The 21,760-nt window shown below is 35.9% G+C and overlaps 1 protein-coding gene and 1 pseudogene across 4 annotated transcripts; one reads left to right on the plus strand and one right to left on the minus strand.

Annotated features, from left to right (window-relative positions):
* The first annotated feature begins 11,008 nt into the window (after nt 1-11,008).
* Nucleotides 11,009-15,636, plus strand: LOC107610155 (histone deacetylase complex subunit). Of its 4 annotated transcripts, none has more exons than XM_016312243.3 (7): nt 11,009-11,417; nt 11,513-11,735; nt 12,878-13,004; nt 14,111-14,253; nt 14,376-14,438; nt 14,535-14,603; nt 15,016-15,636. In XM_016312243.3, exons 2-7 carry the CDS (start codon nt 11,535-11,537, stop codon nt 15,085-15,087), a joined length of 675 nt encoding a protein of 224 aa, XP_016167729.1. In that variant the 5' UTR covers nt 11,009-11,417; nt 11,513-11,534; the 3' UTR covers nt 15,088-15,636. The 4 variants fall into 4 exon arrangements, with proteins under 4 accessions (XP_016167729.1, XP_088349890.1, XP_016167730.1 ...); XM_088493764.1 differs by having other exon boundaries at nt 11,171-11,417; nt 14,379-14,438; XM_016312244.3 differs by having other exon boundaries at nt 11,210-11,735; nt 14,379-14,438.
* A 994-nt stretch (nt 15,637-16,630) lies between these two features.
* Nucleotides 16,631-18,317, minus strand: LOC148554007 (uncharacterized; annotated as a pseudogene).
* Nucleotides 18,318-21,760: the final 3,443 nt, after the last annotated feature.

Below are 21,760 nucleotides of genomic sequence, written 5' to 3' on the forward strand. Positions count from 1 at the left end.
GAGCTACATAACTCAAAATGGCGCGCTTCCAATTGCGTTGTAAAGTAGACATCCAGGGCTTTCCATCAATATATAATAGTCCATACTTTAGCCGAGTTTAGATGACGCAAAAGGGCGTTGAACGCCAGTTCTACGCTGCTGTCTGGAGTTAAACGCCAGAAACACATCACAAGCCAGAGTTGAACGCCAGAAATACGTTACAAACTGGCGTTCAACTCCAGAAAGAGCCTCTGCACGTGTAACATTCAAGCTCAGCCCAAGCACACACCAAGTGGGCCCCGGAAGTGGATTTATGCATCAATTACTTACTTCTGTAAACCCTAGTAACTAGTTTAGTATAAATAGGACTTTTTACTATTGTATTTGATCTTATCATCTTTTGGAAGATCCTGGATTGTATTTTTGATCCTGTGATCACGTTTGGGGGCTGGCCATTCGGCCATGCCTGGACCTTCATCACTTATGTATTTTTAACGGTAGAGTTTCTACACTCCATAGATTAAGGTGTGGAGCTCTGCTATTCCTCATGAATCAATACAAAGTACTAATGTTTTTCTATTCAATTCAACTTGTTCCGCTTCTAAGATATTCATTTGCACTTCAACATGAATGTGATGAACGTGACAATCATCATCATTCCCCCACGAACGCGTGCCTGACAACCACTTCCGTTCCACCTTAGATTGAATGATTATCTCTTGGATCTCTTAATCAGAATCTTCGTGGTGTAAGCTAGATTGATGACGGCATTCATGAGAATCCGAAAAGTCTAAACCTTGTCTGTGGTATTCTAAGTAGGATTCTGGGATTGAATGACTGTGACGAACTTCAAACTCGCGAGTGCTGGGCGTAGTGACAGACACAAAAGGAGGGTGAATCCTATTCCAGTATGATCGAGAACCTCAGATGATTAGCCGTGCTGTGACAGAGCATTTGGACCATTTTCACAAGAGGATAAGATGCAGCCATGGAAAGGAGTAAGATTGATTGGATGAAGACAGCAGGAAAGCAGAAGTTCAGAGGAACGAACGCATCTCCATATACTTATCTGAAATTCTCACCAATGATATACATAAGTATTTCTATCTTTATTTTCTGTCTATTTATTATTTATTTTCGAAAACTCCATAATCAATTATTATCCGCCTGACTGAGATTTACAAGATGACCATAGCTTGCTTCATACCAACAATCTCCGTGGGATCGACCCTTACTCACGTAAGGTTTATTACTTGGACGACCCAGTGCACTTGCTGGTTAGTTGTATCGAAGTTGTGAATGAAAAATGATTTATTAAAACGTGCGTACAGAGTTTTTAGCGCCGTTGCCTGAGATCACAATTTCGTGCACCACCAGCCTATCCTGCAAATTTTGTAATTATTTTAGGATTTTTTACATCCATTGGCACTACTTCTGTCATTTTCACTGCAGAAGGAAAAGCAAAAATAAAATATGGTTGATGCATGAGTCCCACGTTGATACCCATTTTATTGAGGACATCCTCGACAATCCTTGTCACCTGGTAATGATATCTACGCTGTGTGTGAAGTCTACTCAAAACTTCATCAGCATTTTGATCTCGTCGAACGAGATAAGGGATATTTTCTTCCCTTTCAGGATTGTTAAACACATTCTGCTCATTATATCCTACATTCTCCTGGTCTACTACTAAATCTTGGGGAATAGGCTGCCCCTCATCATAATCGATAATTCGAACAATTCTCTCGACTTGTTTAACCAGTCGATCATATTTTGACTCATTGTCAGCCATGATAGGATTCAGAATAGTAGTCATCTAGTGAGTCAACAGGTTGACTAAATCATGATGGCTTTCGTCAATATATTGTCGAAACTCAGCCATCGATTCTGAATTATTCGACAAGGAGCCCACTTGGTAATCTCGATTAACGTCGAGATATGAGAAAGAAGGTTGGTTAGAAACCGTACCTGGCACATTTCCAAATCTGATTGGAAATGTGTAACTGCCCATAGGAGGCGTATAGCCAGGAGGAAGTCCAAATGGAAACCAACCTGCGGTTACTTGCGGTTGATTCTGCATTGGGGTGATCCTAGGGCGTGAATTTCGCCCACTATCACCAACACTTGCATCAATAACTGCAATATTATCCCCAGAATTATACTCTGCATATGGAATTAAATTTGCAAAAATTTGTGTAGCAGTTATTGGGGCATTATTACTTGTTTCTGCATTATCATTTGAAACTTCGTCAAACATGGTAATAATTCTACCACTTCTTAATCGCATGCACCAAATATCAACACTGCATGCACAATATAATAGTTGAAAGCAACAAATTTTGACACAATTAAATTTTAAAACTATCCCACCGGGTGTGCCAATTTGTTTTGTCGATTTTTAGAAAATCGATGGTAGTTCAATTCTAATGGTCTGGGAGCGAAACCTACTCTTCTTTTGCGGGTACCAATTTTATTTGCATCAAAATCTATGCCTTTGACAATGACGAAGAAGAAAGAACCAAGCTTTGCAGAAATTCGGAATGAACGATAAAACTTAAATGACTTGAATAAAAGGGAAATCAAATTATAGAAAGAAAAAGTGTTTGGAAAAATAAATGGCAATCTAAAAGGTAAAGACTGAAAAAGGGTAAAAGTTGCTGAATTTAAAGGAAAGGAAAGGACATTGCAAGAAAGATAAATTGCATGAAAAGAAAGTTGCAGGGAATTTAAATGAAAAGTAAAGACATGGAAGGAACCCTTCAAAGAAAAGGACTCTTGACTGACTCAGAAAGTTGCTGGGGATGTGAGTGAGTATGAGTGTTTTCTCTGAAAAGATTCCAACCCTTGTTCCTTTGAGTCTTCTCCTATTTATAAGACTATTCAATCAATCCAATTAAAATGAAACTTCCACGTACATTAATCCATGGATAACCGTTTCCGCTCTTTGAGTGTTGTTTGTAACTGCCACCAACTATCTTCACCTATTAACTTCCTTCGATTGCTTCACTTTCTCTCAATGAGTCCTAGTCGATCAACATTCTCTCGTTCATCGATTGACCATCCTCGATGACTCCACCTCAAAGTTCACAACTTTGTTATTTTTTCGACTAACAAATTGCATTGCTGACCTCTTCTTCGATACAGTTGACCACAGTCGAGTCTGCCACTTCGACTTTCGTATTTGTATCAATCGATTAATAGAGAGTACATAATAGAGTACGTAATTGACTCCAATCCAAAGTTAATTGTAACATGTATTTGGAGGTTGATCGAAATATTATTTTAGCACTTGGTAATGATCGAAGTTTAAACTTGTCGAACATTGGCTTGTCAAAGAATTTAATAACATCTTTATCGAAAATATTCTTTTTCGATATAACACATAGAAATGATACTTCAAAAGCTACTTTGACTGCATCCAATATGAAAGCCAATGATGTAGAAATTTGGCACAAATGCTTGGGCCATACTTCAATAAATAATATTTTTTGTGTTTTTAAGAATTGTGATGTTATTTTGCCTTCTAAATTGCCACATGATAAAATTTGTGAAATATGTTTTATCTCTAAGATCCATACTTTGTCTTTTAATTACTCCCATAACTACTTATCACATTCCCTTAGAATTGATATTTGCTGATATTTGGGGACCATCCCTTATAGGCCTATAACATCTAGAACTGGTTTGAGATATTATATAAGTTTTGTAGATGTATGTACTAAATATACAGATATTTACTTGCTAACATATAAATCTGCTTTTCATATTTTTAAAAATTAGATGAAAACTATGACTAGACACAAACTTAAATCATTACAAATTGATAATGGTAAAGAGTTTTATCCATTGCTTTCACTAACTTTTTAAATGAATAGGGCATTAAGCATAGACTATCACGCCCCTACACGCCTCAACAAATGGGGAGTGTAGAAAGGAGATGTAAGCATAGTAGAAATTGGTCTTTCTCTATTGGCAATAATATCTCTTCCCATGAGTTTCTGGGAAGATGCTGTTATTGCTGCAGTTTATATAATGAATAGATTACCTAGTGGCACCATTTGAAAAACTATATAATAAGAAACCATATCACATTGTATTAAAAGTGTTTGGATGCTTTTGTTTCCTTTATCTTAGACCCTATAATAAGCATAAACTTGAATATAAATCGGAAAAATGCTTATTTTTAGGATATGACACTCAATTTCACGGATATAAATGTATGAGTAAATCTGTAAGAGTGCATATGTCTCGACATGTTATATTCGATGAACTTAACTTTCCTTATAGTGATATGTTTCCAAATATTTCCAATAGAATGACTAACACTAATCTTCTCCTAACTATGTTTATGATGCATATTATAGATTATATCCAATATCTAGCATTCCAAATACTACAATATCAACACACTTACCATCTGAACATACACATAACAATGGGACCTATGTAGATAACTCAACAATTGAAGTGGCATTTGATCATGACACAAATCAAGTCAATAATCTTGTACCTGACACTATAGCACCAACACAGAAGGAAGACATTGATCAAGGACATGATCACCTCTCTAATCAAATTCCTCAACCCACCACTAATACACACACTATAGTGACAAAGGCTAAGGCTGGCATATACAAATCCAAAGCCTATTACACACACTGAGGTTGATCTTAAGCAACAAGTGCCTAGGACTATCACTCAAGCTCTTCAAACTCCTCATTGGAAAGAGACAATGAATGCTGACTTTAAGACATTAAAGTAGTGCAATACATAAAATTTAGTTACACCCTCACCCAATGCTACTATAATTGGTAGTAATTGGGTCTTTGTAATTAAAAGGAACACTAGATGAGATATTATTCGCTATAAAGTTCGGTTAGTCACCAAAGGTTTTCACCAAAGCGAGGGAATAAATTATGAGCAATTTTATAGCCATGTGATTAGACCAACTTCTGTTCAAGTTGTCCTCACCTTAGCTATCACTCAAGGTTGGGTCTTACGTCAATTTAATTTTAATAAAGAGTTTTTAAATAGAATTTTGATGGAACAGGTGTTTATGACTCAACCACAAGGCTATGAGGACTTCAATCTTCATTTGGTGTGCAAACTGAACAGGGCATTATATGGCTTAAAACAGACACCTAGGACCTGGTACTTAACACTCAAAGACACATTAGCAACGTTTGGTTTTGTGAGTACCCGGTCTGATGTTTCTCTTTTTGTGAGAAAAAATCCAAAGTCAGTAATCTACATGCTTATGTATATAGATGACATTATGGTTACTGGCAATAATGCTACTCAGATTGATATGTTAATTAAACAACTTAATACAATGTTTCCTCTTAAAAACCTTGGTGATCTTAGTTTTTTTCTTGGAATAGAGTTTAACTATTTGCAGGGGGAAGCATACATTTGTCTCAGCAAAAGTATGCCATGGACATTTTGCGGAAGGCTAACATGGAAACTGCAAATACTATGCCTACTCTAGTGGTTGGAAATATGAACTCTATGCCAATGACTCTGAGCTGTGTTTTGATCCGCAATTGTATTGCACCATAGTAGGATCTCTCTAGTATTTGACCATGACGAGACCAGAGCTTGCATTCTCAATGAATAAAGTTTCACCATTTATGCATAGTCCTACCTACAAGCACTGGAAGGAAGTAAAGCGAACATTGCGTTATTTGAAAGGTACAGTGAGTAAAAGAATTGTGTTCTCAAAATGCTTCGACTTTAGACTCTTGGATTTTGCAGATGCTGATTGGACGAGTGATATTGATGATCGGAGATCCGTCACAGGCTACTGTGTCTATTTGGTCTTGAATCTTATATCTTGGAAGTGTCATAAACAGTCGAAAGTAAGCCACAACAGCACTGAGGTAGAATACTGAGCAATGGCCTCTGTTCAGTCTGAATTAGTGTCGCTGGAACAACTGCTAAGTGAGCTTGGAGTTCCTCAAGTGATTGCACCAACGATGTATTGCGATAACCAAAGTGCATGTATGCTAGCAGCTAACCCAGTATTACATAGCAGGTGCAAACATCTCGAATCGGACTTACATTCACTTCGGGAGATGGTCAACGATAAAGAACCCTATGTGCTTAATATTCTAGTATTGGGTCAGATAACAGACGTACTAACGAAATTGTTGTCCTTAAGATTGTTTGATATGTTTAAATGCAAACTTAAGGTCAATAATTCTCTTCCCCAAAGTTTGAAGGGTGGGGGTGTTAGTGGTATAAGTGAGAAAGGTTAGCATAGTGAAATCAAAAACCAAGAACTGGTGGCAAGTAACTATTGTGTGTGCTCTACTACTATATATAACAAAAGATTCTAAACTTGTAGGAAATCTCCATACTCAATACAAAAATCATCTTATTTAGGGATGGCAAAACTCTCCGAGACGCGGGGATCCCTGCGGGACTGTCCCGAATGGGGATCCGACTGTTGGAAATTTTTTTCGCGAGATGAAAATGGGAAAAAATTTTTCCAAGGCAAGCGCAGGGACCCGAGTGGGATCCCCGCTAATTTCCGAAATTCATAAATTTACTGAATTGTCTTTAATAGTTTATTTCTCATATATGTGTTTTAGTCATTTCACACACACACACACACACACACACACATATAGAAACCCAAAACTCCTAATCCTCATTTGCATAACTCTTCTTCAATTCGGAGATCCCTAACGCTGTCCATACTCCATCCAACTTCTCTGCAGCCACTCTCTCGCCACTCTCCCTTCTCACCGCATCGTCACACCTCATGTTGCCATTACCCTCACTGCATTGTGCTCTCTATTTGCAGCGTCATTTTATGTAACTATGTTGTCGTGTCCATTTTTCTCTCTGTTGCCGCGTCTCCTACCTCGTCTACTACTCTGTCCTCTGGCTCACCGTTGCGTCACCCCACTACGTCATTTTGAATGAAGTCATCATCTTGTCGTTTAGACTTTTTGTATAAAATCTTGCTATTTTTGTATAGAATGAATACTTGCATCTCTATTCATATGGAAATTAATAATTAGTTAGAACTATCCGATAAATGGGGAATGGGGTCCCTGCGGAGAATGGGCCCTGTAGGGAATGGGATGGGGAGCAATATTTCTCCATGACGGGGAACGGTAACGGGGACGGGAATGAAGAGCAAATCTAGGGGCGGGAATGGAGAGCACGGAAGCATCCCCCACCCCCGCCCTGCCCCGTTGACATCCCTAATCTTATTCATACTTCTCTAATATCTACTATTACTGAAACTAGTATAATGCTGATAGTAGTTGTGAGTTTGGGATAAAATACGATTTTTTATAATTATGCTAGGGCTAGTATTGGCTACAAAATTGAAACAAAGAAAATAACTTTCTATTTTACAGACAATAAATATAAAATTGAGAGATAATGTACAAAAATGTTAAATTCTTTTAAAATATTATAAAATAAAAACTAAAAAAATTATTTAAATAAATAAAAAATTTGAATAATAATCTAATTAAGTTACCCATGATCTGCATCATTACGGTACGGTTCTCTTCCATGGTTAGTAGGGTGGAAAAAGGCTAGTCGGCCTGTCAGGGATCTGCAACCTGACCTGTGTTTGGCCTGACCTGGCCTAGTCTGTTATAACATAGGCACAGGTTAAGGTTCTTTTAAAAGACTTAATATGTTAATAGGCCAAGCTCAAGCTTATTAATTAGTCTTATTGGTCTGTCAGGTCTGTCTGGACTTGTTAAAATATAATTAAATATATAAATAATTTTTTATTATTAACAAAATTATGAGATATTTTAAATTTATTATATTTTATTATAAATATTTTTGTATATTTTAAATACTTTAAAAGATTAAAATTTTATATAAATATTAAATATGACATATTATATATAAATATTTTTATTAAAAAATAAATTTTTTAAATAATATTTTTATTTTTGTAAAAAAAAAATTATCAAGCTTTTTAACAAGTTTTAAGTCAGGCTAGGCTGAATAACAGATCAAGTCTAATACTTTGTAAAGAGCCTATAGCAGGCTACAGGCCAAACTCAAGTCAATTAACTACATAACAGGCTAGACCTGTTAAGAACAAAGCCTGACCTGAGGTGACCTGTTTCCACCCCTAATAGTAAGTCACATGCAACCAATTTTTTTGCCTTAACATTGTTTCCAAAATTTTAACAGGACTATCGTTTATTATTCAGTTTAGGCTGGGTTTGGTAAAGTTTTTTTAAGAGGTGCTTGCACAAGCACCTGATTTTGTGTTTGGTATATTAAAAAGTCCAAGTGCTTGTGCTTGTGGCTTTTAAAAGTTAGGAGTGCTTTTGAAAGCACCTAAACGGGAGCTTTTTAAAGCTGGCTTGTGCTCATCAAATTTTATTTATTTTTCCGCACATATTTTTCGCTATTATATTGCTATTGAAATCTTCATATATTTTTCACTTCTCATCCTAACCTTCACAAATTCTAACACAGTCTTCATATATTTTTTATTTTTCAGCCTAATCTTCACAAATTTCAACACAAATACATCTCTATCACATATTAGGTATAAACTTCTATTTATTTATATTATTTTTTTGTATGTTGTTTTTATATTTTTTCAGTAGATTATCATGTTTGTTTATTTTTTATCTGCTCTTTGAGATGTGAAGAGGTTGACTTGGTTTATGAAAATCAATCATAAAATTTTCCTTACATGAACATTAGTCAAAATTATAATAACAACATGTATATACATATGTAAATATAGATATATAATCATAAGAGTAGTTTATTTGAGATATGTGTCCCATTTTTTTGTGATCTGGTAAAGGTGAGCCAATATATATAGGTGGTTAATGGATACCCAATACTAACATTGGATTACATACAAATTTTATTATTGACTAATGATAACTTTATTTATATTAGTACAATTAAGTAAATATTTAAACTATTAATTTCTAAAATTTGAATTAGGTAATTTAGTATTTTTAATGATGATGTTTAGGATAAAATAAATTTTTATGATACTTATATAAAATTTTAAAGTTAAAAAATAAAAGAGTTTATTTATTATATTTATGTTTATTATAAATTTTTTATTTTAAAATTATTTTATTTTAAACTATTATATAAATTTTTAAAGAATTTGAAAAAATAAATTATTCTTCATTTATAAACATGTTTATTATAATTTTTTTAAATTTTAAAAGCTATTTTACCAAATATAATTATGGTGCTTGTGCTTATTAAAAGTTATTTTTAATTTGATTTTATTAAACGTAAGTGTTGTAGCTTTTAAAAAGCTGTCTTTTAAAAAACAGCTTTCATAAGCTACTTTTAAAAAATAAAAATTTTATCAAACCAAGCCTTAGTAGCATTGCTCCCCTTTTTGTATTACTATTTTCCAAATCTCAGTTTATTTTTATTAAGATTTTTCAACTTCAATTATAAGTTATCACGATGATGATAATGATAAAAACGAGTAGCATGACACATGTTATGAGGAAAGGAAGTGGATTTTTTAATTTTTTTCAATTATTTAATAAAATATAATATTTTATTATTTAATATCTTCTTTTACATATTTTTTTTCTACTTAAAGAATATAATATAAACTAAAAATTACACTTTACTAAATAATAGAGTAAAAAAAATCTGAAAAAATCCTTTCCTTATTATCTGTACAGCCTTGTGGGTTTCACTTAGGCTTAGTTTAGTAAAATTTTTACTTTTCAAAAATAGCTTATAAAAGCTAACTTTTAAAAGATGTCTTTTTAAAAGTTGTAACATTTATATTTGGTAAATCAAATTAAAAATTGCTTTTAATAATCACAAACAACAACAATTGCATTTGGTAAAATAGTTTTTAAAATTTAAAAATATTATAATAGACATAAATGCAAGTATTAAATTTAAAAATTAGTTAACATATAAGATTATATTAGATTTTTAAATTTTGAAAAACACAAGCTAACTTTGAAAAGCTCTATCTTAGATGCTTTCAAAAGTATCCTGATCTTTTAAAAGCTGCAAGCACAAGCACATGATCTTTTTTATTTACCAAACACAAAATGAGGAGTTTGAGCTTTTAAAAAGCATAAATACCTCTTCAACAAGCTTTACCAAACCAAGCCTTATTATTATGATTCCATCTTAAGTATTTTCTTATCGAAATCTAACGCTGGGAATCTGGGATTGTGCAAAATGCTCATCCTAGATCCACGGCTCATGTTTCGCTCTTGTGGCGGGAAAATAAGGCGCACTGGCGCTGGAAATAAGGCGGGAGAGCAAAGAAAAAATGAAAAAGAGACGAGATAAATTAGCACACATAATTATTTAACAAATTATTAGTACCCGTACTTAAATTTTAAGGTAAAGTTAATTATTGGGTGCTTTTACTATGTTTATTTCGATAGTGTGAAAGTGAGGTAGGAGCGTGAGTTGCAATTTCCCGTGTTGGACTGGATAGGACAACACCGACGGCAAGGACAGCCTTTTGTGCAAAATGGGTCCCTCCCATAAATTTTTGGTGTCCGTTTACGTTCTCCAATCTCCATTCTACGCTACTTCTTTTGTTCTTTTTCCCATTTCTCTCGTATTTACATTATCGCCACTCCCCACTCCTCTTCCTGCATTTCTCTCTTTTTTCCTTTTGATTCACATACGTCCATTCCAGTCACTCTATTTTCTACTTCTGTGCTTTTTTTCTTTGTAACTGTAGGTTCATCACACACCACACATTATTGCCGTACTAAATCACAACTTGATGGTAGTAATAATTCAAATTTTTGACGTGTCAATATCATTCAAGTCCTTCATGTTAATAAAGGACAAACAATCCTTCACTAGCAAGCAACTCTCTTAATTGGCATGTAGTACTATGTACACAAGGTTCTTGACTGTTGAGTGTTGAGTCTTGTGTATATCTACACAAAATTTACCCCGTCCATAACTATAATCATTTCAAATTTAACAAAAGATTATCACATCCTTGTGAATTTATAAACTCTCACGTGGGATACATTCTTGTTTTGTATATTAAGATTATGATAAGGATAAAATAAAACAAATAATAGTCGCAGTAGTAGGAGACAAATTTGGGGGAGAGAAAGGTAATTGACATATTGAGGCGGAGGGAGTAACAGTAACTAGAGAAAAGCAAAACCCGCAAGTGGTATTGGTATTTGTTGGTCATGCGTAAACTCAGCTCCCTCCAAGCGCATGATTAAAGAGCCCACCCTCCCGTACTGACGTGGCATCCTCTCATTGGAACATTTTGTCTCGTTGGAATTCATTCCAACACAGCCAATAAACAATATCAGTCACACTCTTCTCTCTGTGTGTGTTTTTACCTGTGTTTTTCTCTCTGCAGAATTTTCCAAATTTCTCCTCTATCCTCTCTCCTCTGCTGCTGAAATCCCCACACAAATCATCAGGAACGCACGATCTTCCGTACGAATGTAATTTTGATATTTGATTTTGGAGCATTCCCTCTCATTTTGCTCGTTTCGTCCAATTTTATTTTCAGGTTAACTGGCTGAATTGGTTGTTTTAGTTGAAAGTGAAAGAAAAAAAAAATGCTTGAAGCAATGGAAGGTTCCATGAATGGAGGCGTCCCGCAGTTACAGAGCTATGGAGATAGCAGCGAGGAGGAGCTCTCGGTGCTTCCTCGTCACACGAAAGTGGTGGTTACCGGAAATAACCGCACGAAATCGGTGCTCGTTGGTCTCCAAGGCGTGGTCAAGAAGGCCGTTGGACTAGGCGGTTGGCATTGGCTGGTAAATTCTCTTCACCAATGGTTACGGTTATTGCTATTCGCAATTGCCTGGTTCTAAATTTGAGTTACTAACCTGGTTTATCTTTGCATTGTTTATGGTTTTCATTTTCTTTCTTATTAATGTCTTGTGTCAATCAATTTTTTTGTTCATAATTTGATTGCTATTTGGCCACCACTTTAATCTGTGATCAAATTAAATTATTGCTCTTAATCTGCTATTGATTTTCTGGTGCCTATCTCATTGAAATATGTACAATGAGGTTTACATATTTTTTAAACCCTACAGCATGAATTCTTAATCAGAATCATTTAAGCGCATGCACATATTTTTCAATTGAGATCTTCCAACTATTATTGGCTTCTAAAGGTTGCTGCTTGAATATAATTATTCCTTTTGTATTGCTTTTGAGTTACAATTTCTGATAATTAGCTGTGGTTGTTTATTGCATGTTTTATTTCATTGCTGGATCTGATGTATTTTGAGGTGTTCTTGGGATCAGTTGTTCATTGAGTGTTTTCTTTGGTTTTATTCATGGAAGGAGGGGAATTAAATGATCATTGCTTTAGTTTTGGTATTGCATTTGAGGTCTTAGCTTCGAATTGAGTACTTTTCATCCTTCCTGTACTACTTCCTAATTAGATTCATACTATTCCATGCTAGATTTTTCTCAGTCCAAAGGGGACAAATTGTTTGGGACTTTTTCCCCTGTTGTTTTTCCCTTTTTTTTTTTTTTTTCGGGGAAGGGAAAAAATAATACCTGGCTCATAAAAGGTTCATGCATGTTTCTGAATTCTGATTGTGCGGCCTCTTTTTTTCTTTCCCATAGAAAAAAATAGTAAATAATATATTTATTAATCATGATTTAGAACTCCTTCGTTGTGGATAATTAAGATGTATATATTTATCTTATTTGGATCAGAATAAGTGATATATTTATAAAATAAAATAAAATGCTTCATTTTCTTTCTTTGTTTCTTTATTTATTAATCACCTTTTCATATTATTATATCATGTAAACAGTTCACTTTTTTCAGCCTAACTCGTATTTGCGGTGCTATTTTTGGAAATTTGAATTCCAAAGTTGCTTATGTGACCATCCAAAAGGCTAGTTGTTATTTTGTGCTTGGTGTATACGGATGCAGGTTCTTACAAATGGCATTGAAGTGAAGCTACAGCGGAATGCTCTTAGTGTGATTGAAGCACCCACTGGCAATGAGGAAGATAATGACCTTGAATTTGAAAACTTATCCTGGAATGGATCAGATATGGGTAAGTTTCCATTCGCAGCTACTGCATGCTGCAGCCTGCATGTACTAGGATTGTGTTTTCAATTATGAGGCTAACTTAATAAAAACTCTCAAATAAGTATATATCCTTATATAGTGTGTTTGGAAAAAATATTTTTGGATTCGATTTGCAATGAAATGAATTGAAATTGGAAATGAATTGAATTGGAAATGAATTATTGTGTTTGAAATTAATGATGTAGAATAAGAATTTATTTAATTTAAAAAATAATATAATGATATAATTTTATATTGTTAACTTTTATTTGTCACGGAAGTTTTCAAATACCACCACAGTTACTAGCACGGTTGGCCCGATCCTCCCTGTCGGCTGACTTGGGCGGCAGGTGTGGTCGGTTTGGTCTGCCTAGCACCTGCCCAGGCAGCCAGAGTGATATTAATACTTAAATTGTAAAAATATTGTTTAATATTTTAAGACATTAAATTATTTCAATTCCAACTAAATCCTTTAAAAAAACAATCCCGCTACGTTACTAATAGTATTTCTACCAACTTCTGCCAACTCTTGATTATGACTGTATTTAATGGAAGTGTCTTTGTGGATGTGTCTAACAAAAATGTCTTTTTTATAGCTGTGTTTAATAAAAGTATCTTTATAGATATATTTTCTAGATGTGTCTCCTTATACACGTGTTTAAAATATAATAATTAATTATTGTTGACAATAAATTGACAGATAATATATTGGTGCCCTATATTTTTCCTTAAAAAAATTAAGGAATTTGAGTTTAGTTATCTATTCTAAACAAAAGATTTGATTTCAAATCAATTCCAATTTCGTAAGATTCTTCTCCTATAAATGTAATGTAATATGCTTGTGTAATTCCTACTTACACGCATACAACCAGCAATAGACATATTGGAAGGCTTTGATATTTTATTTGTTAATTACATTAATTCTTGTTTCGGCTTCCTTGTCGTGGGCTTAGAAAGTGATGGAGTTTGGTAACATTTGATCCATTGTGGCTTTTCTTTTTGCTTTTAGTTATTTCTAAATTTCTAGTGTCTTTAATTTTTTGACCCCACCGCAATTTCTCATCTTTATTTGTGCATTCTTTGATTTATCAGCATCCGACGACAGACGTAAGTCCCATAAATCGAGGCACAGAATGCATAGATCATTGGGATCATCACATAAGACTATGAGTAGGTCCTTCTCTGGTGATTCACTGTCTAAGGGTTCTTCTGCTTCTACGCCGAATGGGTCCACGGTACTTTACTGTTTCTTATTCATAATTTATATCCCACCCACTTTGCACGGTAAAATTTCATTATTCGTTAATATTTTTATTAACATTATCTATCTCTTATTTTATTATTTATTTCTCTTTAGAAGGTTTATTTAAGTAAGCTGGAGATGGCTGCATTGTGGAGATATTGGCGACATTTTAATCTGGTAAATTCATAACTCTACATGTTTTGGTTACAATTTCCCGGCAAAAGATGCGGTTGGAAGTGTGTCTCGTGTTTACTTACTCCTAAAATGGATTAGGTGGATGCCGTCCCAAACCCATCAAAAGAGCAGCTGGTAGACGTTGTTCAGAGGCATTTCATGTCACAGGTACCTAAAATATTTCGTGATTGAATCATTTTTCTCTTGCTAATCATCAGTGAAATGTTGTTTCATTGGTAATTATTGGAATATGACTCTGTTCCAAAGATGGTGTTTTTTTGTAGTGAACTCTGCATGGACCTAAATCGCCTGGAGTTTCTCTTAACTGGATGAATCTCAACCATAAGAAATATACAAATTTGTTGTGAAGTTAAATAGTAAAATATAAAAATATGTAAGACAAATAAGCTGTGGTTAAATATATAACTAACGGGCTTGAGGTTATTTTTCTCTTAACTGGACCGTTGCATTCAAATGTGAATGCACCGTATATGATTAATCTTCCAGAAGTTTGATGTAGTACTTGAACGAGTATTTGGCAATTACTGGGGTCCTAACGTTGTGGTTTTTTCTTCTGAAGCAAATGGACGAGTTGCAGGTCATTGTGGGATTTGTTCAAGCTGCAAAGAGGCTCAAGACTGTGTGCGATTGACACATGGTGACATGGAACCAAATGGAGTGAGAAGTTATGATATTTTTGTAAGTTATAGTCTATGCTAACAGAGATAATGTGTGTAATATCCACTTCCATTCGTACTATGTAATATATTATCGGTGATTTTATCCTTGATATAGTAGTAGGTTAGTACTGGGGTTATAGAGGTTCTTACTTTGTCGTAGCAGCCAAGTTATGTAGATATATATTATATGAGAAATGTTAGGGGCATCAAAATTTATTATTTTTGATCATCACTTAGCCATCAACTCAATTCATTTAGTTTAGTAATTCAACAACATATTTTATTCGATACTTTTCAATATTAATGGCTAACTGATGGCTAAAAACAACAAATTCTGATGGTCTTTTAGTATTTCTCATATTATATATGTGACCTTGCAACTGGATCTATCCTTAGGGAAGTCTCCACAACTTTGTTTCCTTAAGCTTGATTCAATGTTCTTCTCAACTGGGAAGTGGGTTTTCTGAGACCATAATGTATATATATTTTAGTTCTCGTAACTTATGTTCTTCTTAACCAAATTGATTCTGTTATGATCATACATACTGGTCTCGCTGACCAGTGCCAGTGCTAATCCTTTGCTTATCTGTTTTTTGAGGACTAATTCATGATGATTTTAAATTGTTATTTTCTGTAATGACTTCGTTAAAATGTTTGCTAAGGTTGCTATTAGTTATTGTTTTTGAGATTGGTTGTAGAATCAGGGATTAGAAATTTTTTCTTTTCTTTTTTGGTAATTTTCTAGAAGTGTTGCCAAAATATTTGCTTTTGTCGATTTGACTCGGTATTTCTGTTTTTCTTTTTCAATATTAGGCATTATGCATCAGTGGCAGATTAGTTAAGTTAAATTAGTCGGTTAATCATAGTTTTTATCGCGGATGGCGGCTCATGACGGTGAGCCAAAAATCCGCCATAAAGTTATAGCAGATGGCGTTGCGAAAAATGGCGTAAATGGCGAATTACCTAAAAAATACACATATGTACAAAAAAATGTAGAAAAATTGCAAATATAATAAACTATAAAATATATCTATATAAGCAACTTTGTAGTCATAAAACATCCAATTAATATAGCAAATAAAGTAGCAAATTTAGCAAATAAACATAACATCAAGTTCAAATTATAATTCAAAAGTCATAAGCAAGTCATAAAATAGAAGACATAAAATATAAAAACTATAAACCATCTACATTCTAAATCTCATCAAATTCATCCAAATTAACACGATTATTATCGTGTCCCTTTGCCCCCTCATCATCCTCTAATTCGGTATCATTGAATTGAATCTCTTCTTGTTCTTCTTCATTTTCAGAATCCTCTTCATCTTTAAATTCTGGTTCTTCTTCCTCTTCCACAATTACTGCGTTTCTTTTTCCTTTTTTTGAAGCCTTAGACCCACTTGGTCTACCCTTTGCACCACCTCTTGTAGTTGCAGGTTCTTTTCTTTTTCTATTTTATTGTCTTCTAGTATTTGTCGTAGGCTCATGTCCTCCCATTGCTTCAAACACAAGGTTCTAACTCAAAGTGTTGTCATCTTGATGAACCAAATCAGCATCATCATCCACATTATCATCATCTCAAAAGGTGGCAGTCCCAATTTCTCCCACTAACCACTCATTACACTCATCAATGTCATTGAGTGCAATAGTGTCAACTTCATCTTTAAGGTTGTACCTCTCGATGAGTTGTTGGTTATACTTTATGAAGACCAAACTCTCCATCCTTTCATGATCAAGCCTATTTCTTTTCTTAGTATGAATATGCTCAAATATACTCTAATTGCGCTCACATCCCGAAGCACTACAAGTCAAGTTCAAGATCTTATTGATAGCAAGGTCTCGCATGTCTGGAGCTTCATGCTCATATGTCCGCCACCAAAATGCTATAAAATTAAAATAAATTTGTCTAAGCTTTTAATCGAACTAAATTTATAAAGTTTTGTAAAATTTATAACAATCTTACCGGGTGAAATCTTTTTCCTTTGAGATTTTGCAAAATCTGATCCAAAAAGTCCATAGCCGACCTTGTATAGTGCTTGCTCCTCCAATATCTTCTGTTGCACTTGACTTGGCACCAATCTAGTGATGCACTCAAACCACCCCTTTGTAACTTCTAAATCCAGCTCAATCCGAGGGGTTATCATAAAACAACTCGGGATTTAGAAAATGGCCAGCTGCATGCAACGGAGTACTTGCTCTCATCATTAAGAAATATTTTCATGATGCATTCCTTTGCCTTCAATATTGTTTCATAAATATATACCATTGGTGGCTTTTTCTCCCTATCAACAAGTCTAAGCACCCGAGTAAGAGGGCCCATGATCTTAAGGATGTACTTGACATGATTCCAAAAGGAGGGCATGATAACAATCTTTGTTGTCTCCCTCCCCTTTGTCTCCTTTGACAACTTATTCTTTGCCCATTCATCTGAAGTGAACATTCTTCTCATATTTCCTTTCTCCTCATAAAGCCTTTCCAAAGAGAGAAATGACGTGGCAAATCGGGTGACTGTATGCCTTACCAACTCCTTGTTATTTGTGAAGTGTCTCAACATAACTAACGTGCTAGAGTGACTATAAGTGAAGCTAACCAAAGAAATGGCCCTTTTATGGTTTTTTGAATTAATGGTAACTTCCCAATGTCCTCAAGCATCAAATCCAAACAGTGGGCAGCACAAGGGGTCCAAAAAAATTTGGTCTTTTCTCCATCAGCAACTTACTGGCAAGAACATAATTGCTCCCACTTTATCAGTTACAACTTGAACAACGTTGTGCTCACCAATTTCCTCCACAACATCATCAACAAGAAAATTAATAATGCTTCTTTGCCTCTTATCCATCCAAGTATCTGACATAATAAAGCAACCATACTTTTTCAATTGTTCTTTATGACCCTTCAACAATCCTTTGGTGTATTCCAACTCCTCATTAAGCAGTGGGCCTCTTAGAGCATGATAACTGGGAGCAGGTAAATTGGGACCAAAGCTTCCAACAGCCCACAATATTTCTTGAAAACTCTTCAACTTTATTGGGTTCAATGGAATCCCAGCTTGGTAGAACCACCGTGCTATGTATCGATGAACTCTACGAACTGCTTCCTTATTACATACTTCCTTGATGTTTTGCTGCCTCAATTTCTCTCTTTTGTTTCTTGCAATGGCAGTTTCAGGTCTTCTAACAAACAAGTCTATTGGACCTCTCATGCTAGTTGCACCCTTGCTAGCACTACTTGCACCCCCCTCTAGCTGCTGCCATTGGAGCTGGATTATGAGGTTCATCAATCCATTGAGTATCTTCCTCCGACAATTCGAACCCCAAACTCTCTAAGTCAAGTTCCCTAGCATTGACACTCTGTTCTTCGGTGCTTTCTAGTGTGGCACTTTGTCTTCCTCGATTCTTTTTCTGATTGTAATACTCCCATAATTCAGCAATAACATCTTTTAGGATCATCTTACATCCAGCAATGTTTCCAGGCTTGATCATTAAGTACTCTTTTACCAGTGTGATGCCTCCTTTCATAATTTTCCACAAAAATTACATACAGTGTCATTAGTATTTTCTTCTTCTACAGTACTAATATATTTTTAGCCTGGGTCAACTCTATTAGAACGAAAAGGAGCTGCGGGACCAACAGGGACAGTACCAACAGTAGGACCAGCAGAGGCAGGGGTAGGAGCATTAAAATCAAGGGCTTGTCTAGAAGTGGACATAGTGAATTGAAGTCCGAATGGGAAAAAAATTGGAAGAAGAGAAGTTCTACACTGATTATTAGTAAAGAAGGGGCAACAGGGAAGAGAGAAAAGAAAAAAATAGGACCAGAGAAGATGAAACACATTGTACAAACTAGCAGTGATGAGCAGGTAATGAGCATCAGTGATGATCGGTGCCACCAGCAGTGGCGGCGACGGGCGGCGCGACGAGCGGCGGCAATGGGTGGCAGCGTGGCTCAGAAATCAGCGTCACAGAGATGAAGAGAAGGTTTTTTTCGAAGAAGAGGCTGATAAGCGGGTATTTTATACGCTTTTTGTCATCATTTTCATATAGTTTTTGTTATGTTTTGTTTGAGTTTTATTATGTTTTCATAGGTTTTAGTGCAAAATTCATATTTTTGGATTCTACTTTGAGTTTGTGTGTTTTATGATAATTTCAGGTGAATTCTGGCTGAAATTGAGAAGTTTTAAAAAAGTCTGATTCAGAGACAGAGAAAGGACTGCAAATGCCGTCAGATTCTGACCTCCATTCACTCGAAGGAGCATTTCTGGAGCTACAGAATTTCAAATGGCGTGCTCTTAATGGCTATGGAAAGCTAACATCTAGGGATTTCCAGAAATATATAATAGTTTATACTTTGCTCTGGAAATGAAGGTCCAAAATTGGCGTTCAATGCCATCACTTCACCCTCTTCCTGGCGTTGGACGTCCAAAAGGGAGTAGCTGGCGTCCAACACCCAAAAAGGAGTCCAAAGCTGGCGTTCAATGCCCAAGAAGGGTACTAGCTCGTGGAGTCACCCTTAGCTCAGCCCAAACACTCACCAAGTGGGCCCAGAAGTGGATTTTCGCACTATCAACCTAGTTTATCCTATTTTCTGTAATCCTTAGTTATCAGATTAGTATATATAGGAGGAGATCACCCTTGTTTAGGATCTTCTTCTCCCATCTTTGCCCATTCAAACCTTTCATTACTTTTCTGTAAGCTATGAGTCACTAACCTCCTAGGTGAAGTTTAGGAGCTCTGCTGACTTTTATAGATTAATAATATCAGTATTCTATTTCAATCTATGCTTGATTCCATTCTAAGATGTATCTTCATTCTTCATCGTAATGAATTGGGAGTGTAACTTGACCGTCATCCCTATTCTACATGGGTTCTTGCGAGTCCTTACAAGCTTGATTATACATCTCTTAGACGGCTAATCCACGACATTGTTAGGGACTTGGAGACATTAGTTAAGCCGAGGTACGGGGCGATTAGGGCCTTTGTGGTAGAGGCTAGAATCATGAAGCACCATTCTCTGATCCAGAAGATCCGACCTTGTCTGTGGCGCTTTGAGTAGGATCATCAAGGGAATGGACTGCTAGAGCTTTACCCCCGTTCAGATTGGATGACCACTGACCTGGCATTTGATCTGAAGCAGAGAAGATTAATGACCACTGACCTGGCGTTAGTCACTTACAGCCTGCCATGGAATGAATCATCAGAAGTTGAAGTAGACAGTGAGAAAAGTTGATCCAGAAGGAGGAAGCATCTCCAAAGCCTCAACCGTTCTCTCATCACTGATTTCACACCTATCTAGTAACACCTTATTTATTCTATTTTTATGCGTTTTTCACAACAACTATATTTTCCATCCACCTGACTAAGATCTATAAGGTAGCCATTGCTTGTTCAAACCAACAATCTCCGTGGGATCGACCCTCACTCACCTGAGGTATTACTTGGACGACACGGTGCACTTGCTGGTCTATCTGTGCGAATATTGCAGAGTCAATTTCATGCACCAGAGGCAGAGGAGGGAGTTTTTGAATGAGGGGCTGATTATTAGGGTTAGTGGTTAGTGGGATCTGACTTAGGTTTCTTAAATTGCCCAAACCACCCTCAGATTTTTCTGGGAAATCCGAAAACCCCCACTATTTCCGCCATTCGAATCGCGTTCCGCCATGGCGCCACCGCAATTGCGGCTGCCATGGCACCCCCCGTTACAACCCCAACGTGGCGCCCAGTATATTGCGGTAGGGTCAAAACCCGCCACGCCATACCGTTATGGCGTCGACATAACTGCTATTTGAAAACACTGCAGTTAATCATAACTGTATTAGTCAGTTAGCTTTAGTCAATTGACTGAACCACACCCTATATATATATACTTGTATGACTTTACAATTGAGAATTCAGAAATCAGAATCATTTTTCACATTACCTTGTGTTCATCTAACATGGTATCAGAAGATATTTTCTCTCCCTTCTAGCACCTTCTGCAATTTTTCCCATCTTCGTCTTCCTTTTTTTTCCACAATTTTTTTCGCAATTTTGTTCCTGATTCTTTTCCCTTGTTCTCGTTAGAAGCACGCAATCTCGATCACGAACTCTAAGAAGCTGTCCAAAATCGTTTTCGTCTTCAAAGATCCATGGCGAACTCAGTTTCTTGATCTGCCTCTTCCACGATTCCAGATCCATTTTTCCTTTCTTCCTTTGTTCAACCTGGTTTGATACTCGTCACTCAGCGACTTGCTGAAGACAATTACTATTCGTGGGGTCGTGCAATGCGGAAGGCTCTCAACGGCAAGTGAAAACTTGGTTTCATCACTAGCTCGATCCCGCAACCAGATCTGGACACTGAGCCAGAGAAATTTGAGAATTGGCAATGTGTCAACGACGTGGTAAGCATGTGGTAAAGCTTGCACAGCACATGTCTGATCCAAGAGTGACACATTTAAATGCTGTTCATCACGTCTTGCGCTATTTGAAAGCATCCCCTTGGTAAGCATGTGGTAAAGCTTGCACAATACATGTCTGATCCAAGAGTGACACATTTAAATGCTATTCATCACGTCTTGCGCTATTTGAAAGCATCCCCTGGGCAAGGGATTCTTTCCTCAGCAAATTCGAAGTTCAACATCTCACTATATTCTAACGCTGACTGAGGCAG

The sequence above is a fragment of the Arachis ipaensis genome, chromosome B7 (genome assembly GCF_059453495.1).
Source record: "Arachis ipaensis isolate K30076 ecotype BB chromosome B7, ASM5945349v1, whole genome shotgun sequence".
In the NCBI taxonomy this organism is placed as follows: Eukaryota; Viridiplantae; Streptophyta; class Magnoliopsida; order Fabales; family Fabaceae; genus Arachis; species Arachis ipaensis.

Coding starts and splice junctions, on each gene's coding strand:
- LOC107610155 (XM_016312243.3), top strand. CDS start 11,535: ATGCTTGAAGCAATGGAAGGTTCCATGAATGGAGGCGTCCCGCAGTTA. Junction 13,005..14,110: donor CTGGAATGGATCAGATATGG/GTAAGTTTCCAT, acceptor TTGATTTATCAG/CATCCGACGACAGACGTAAG. Junction 14,254..14,375: donor CTACGCCGAATGGGTCCACG/GTACTTTACTGT, acceptor ATTTCTCTTTAG/AAGGTTTATTTAAGTAAGCT.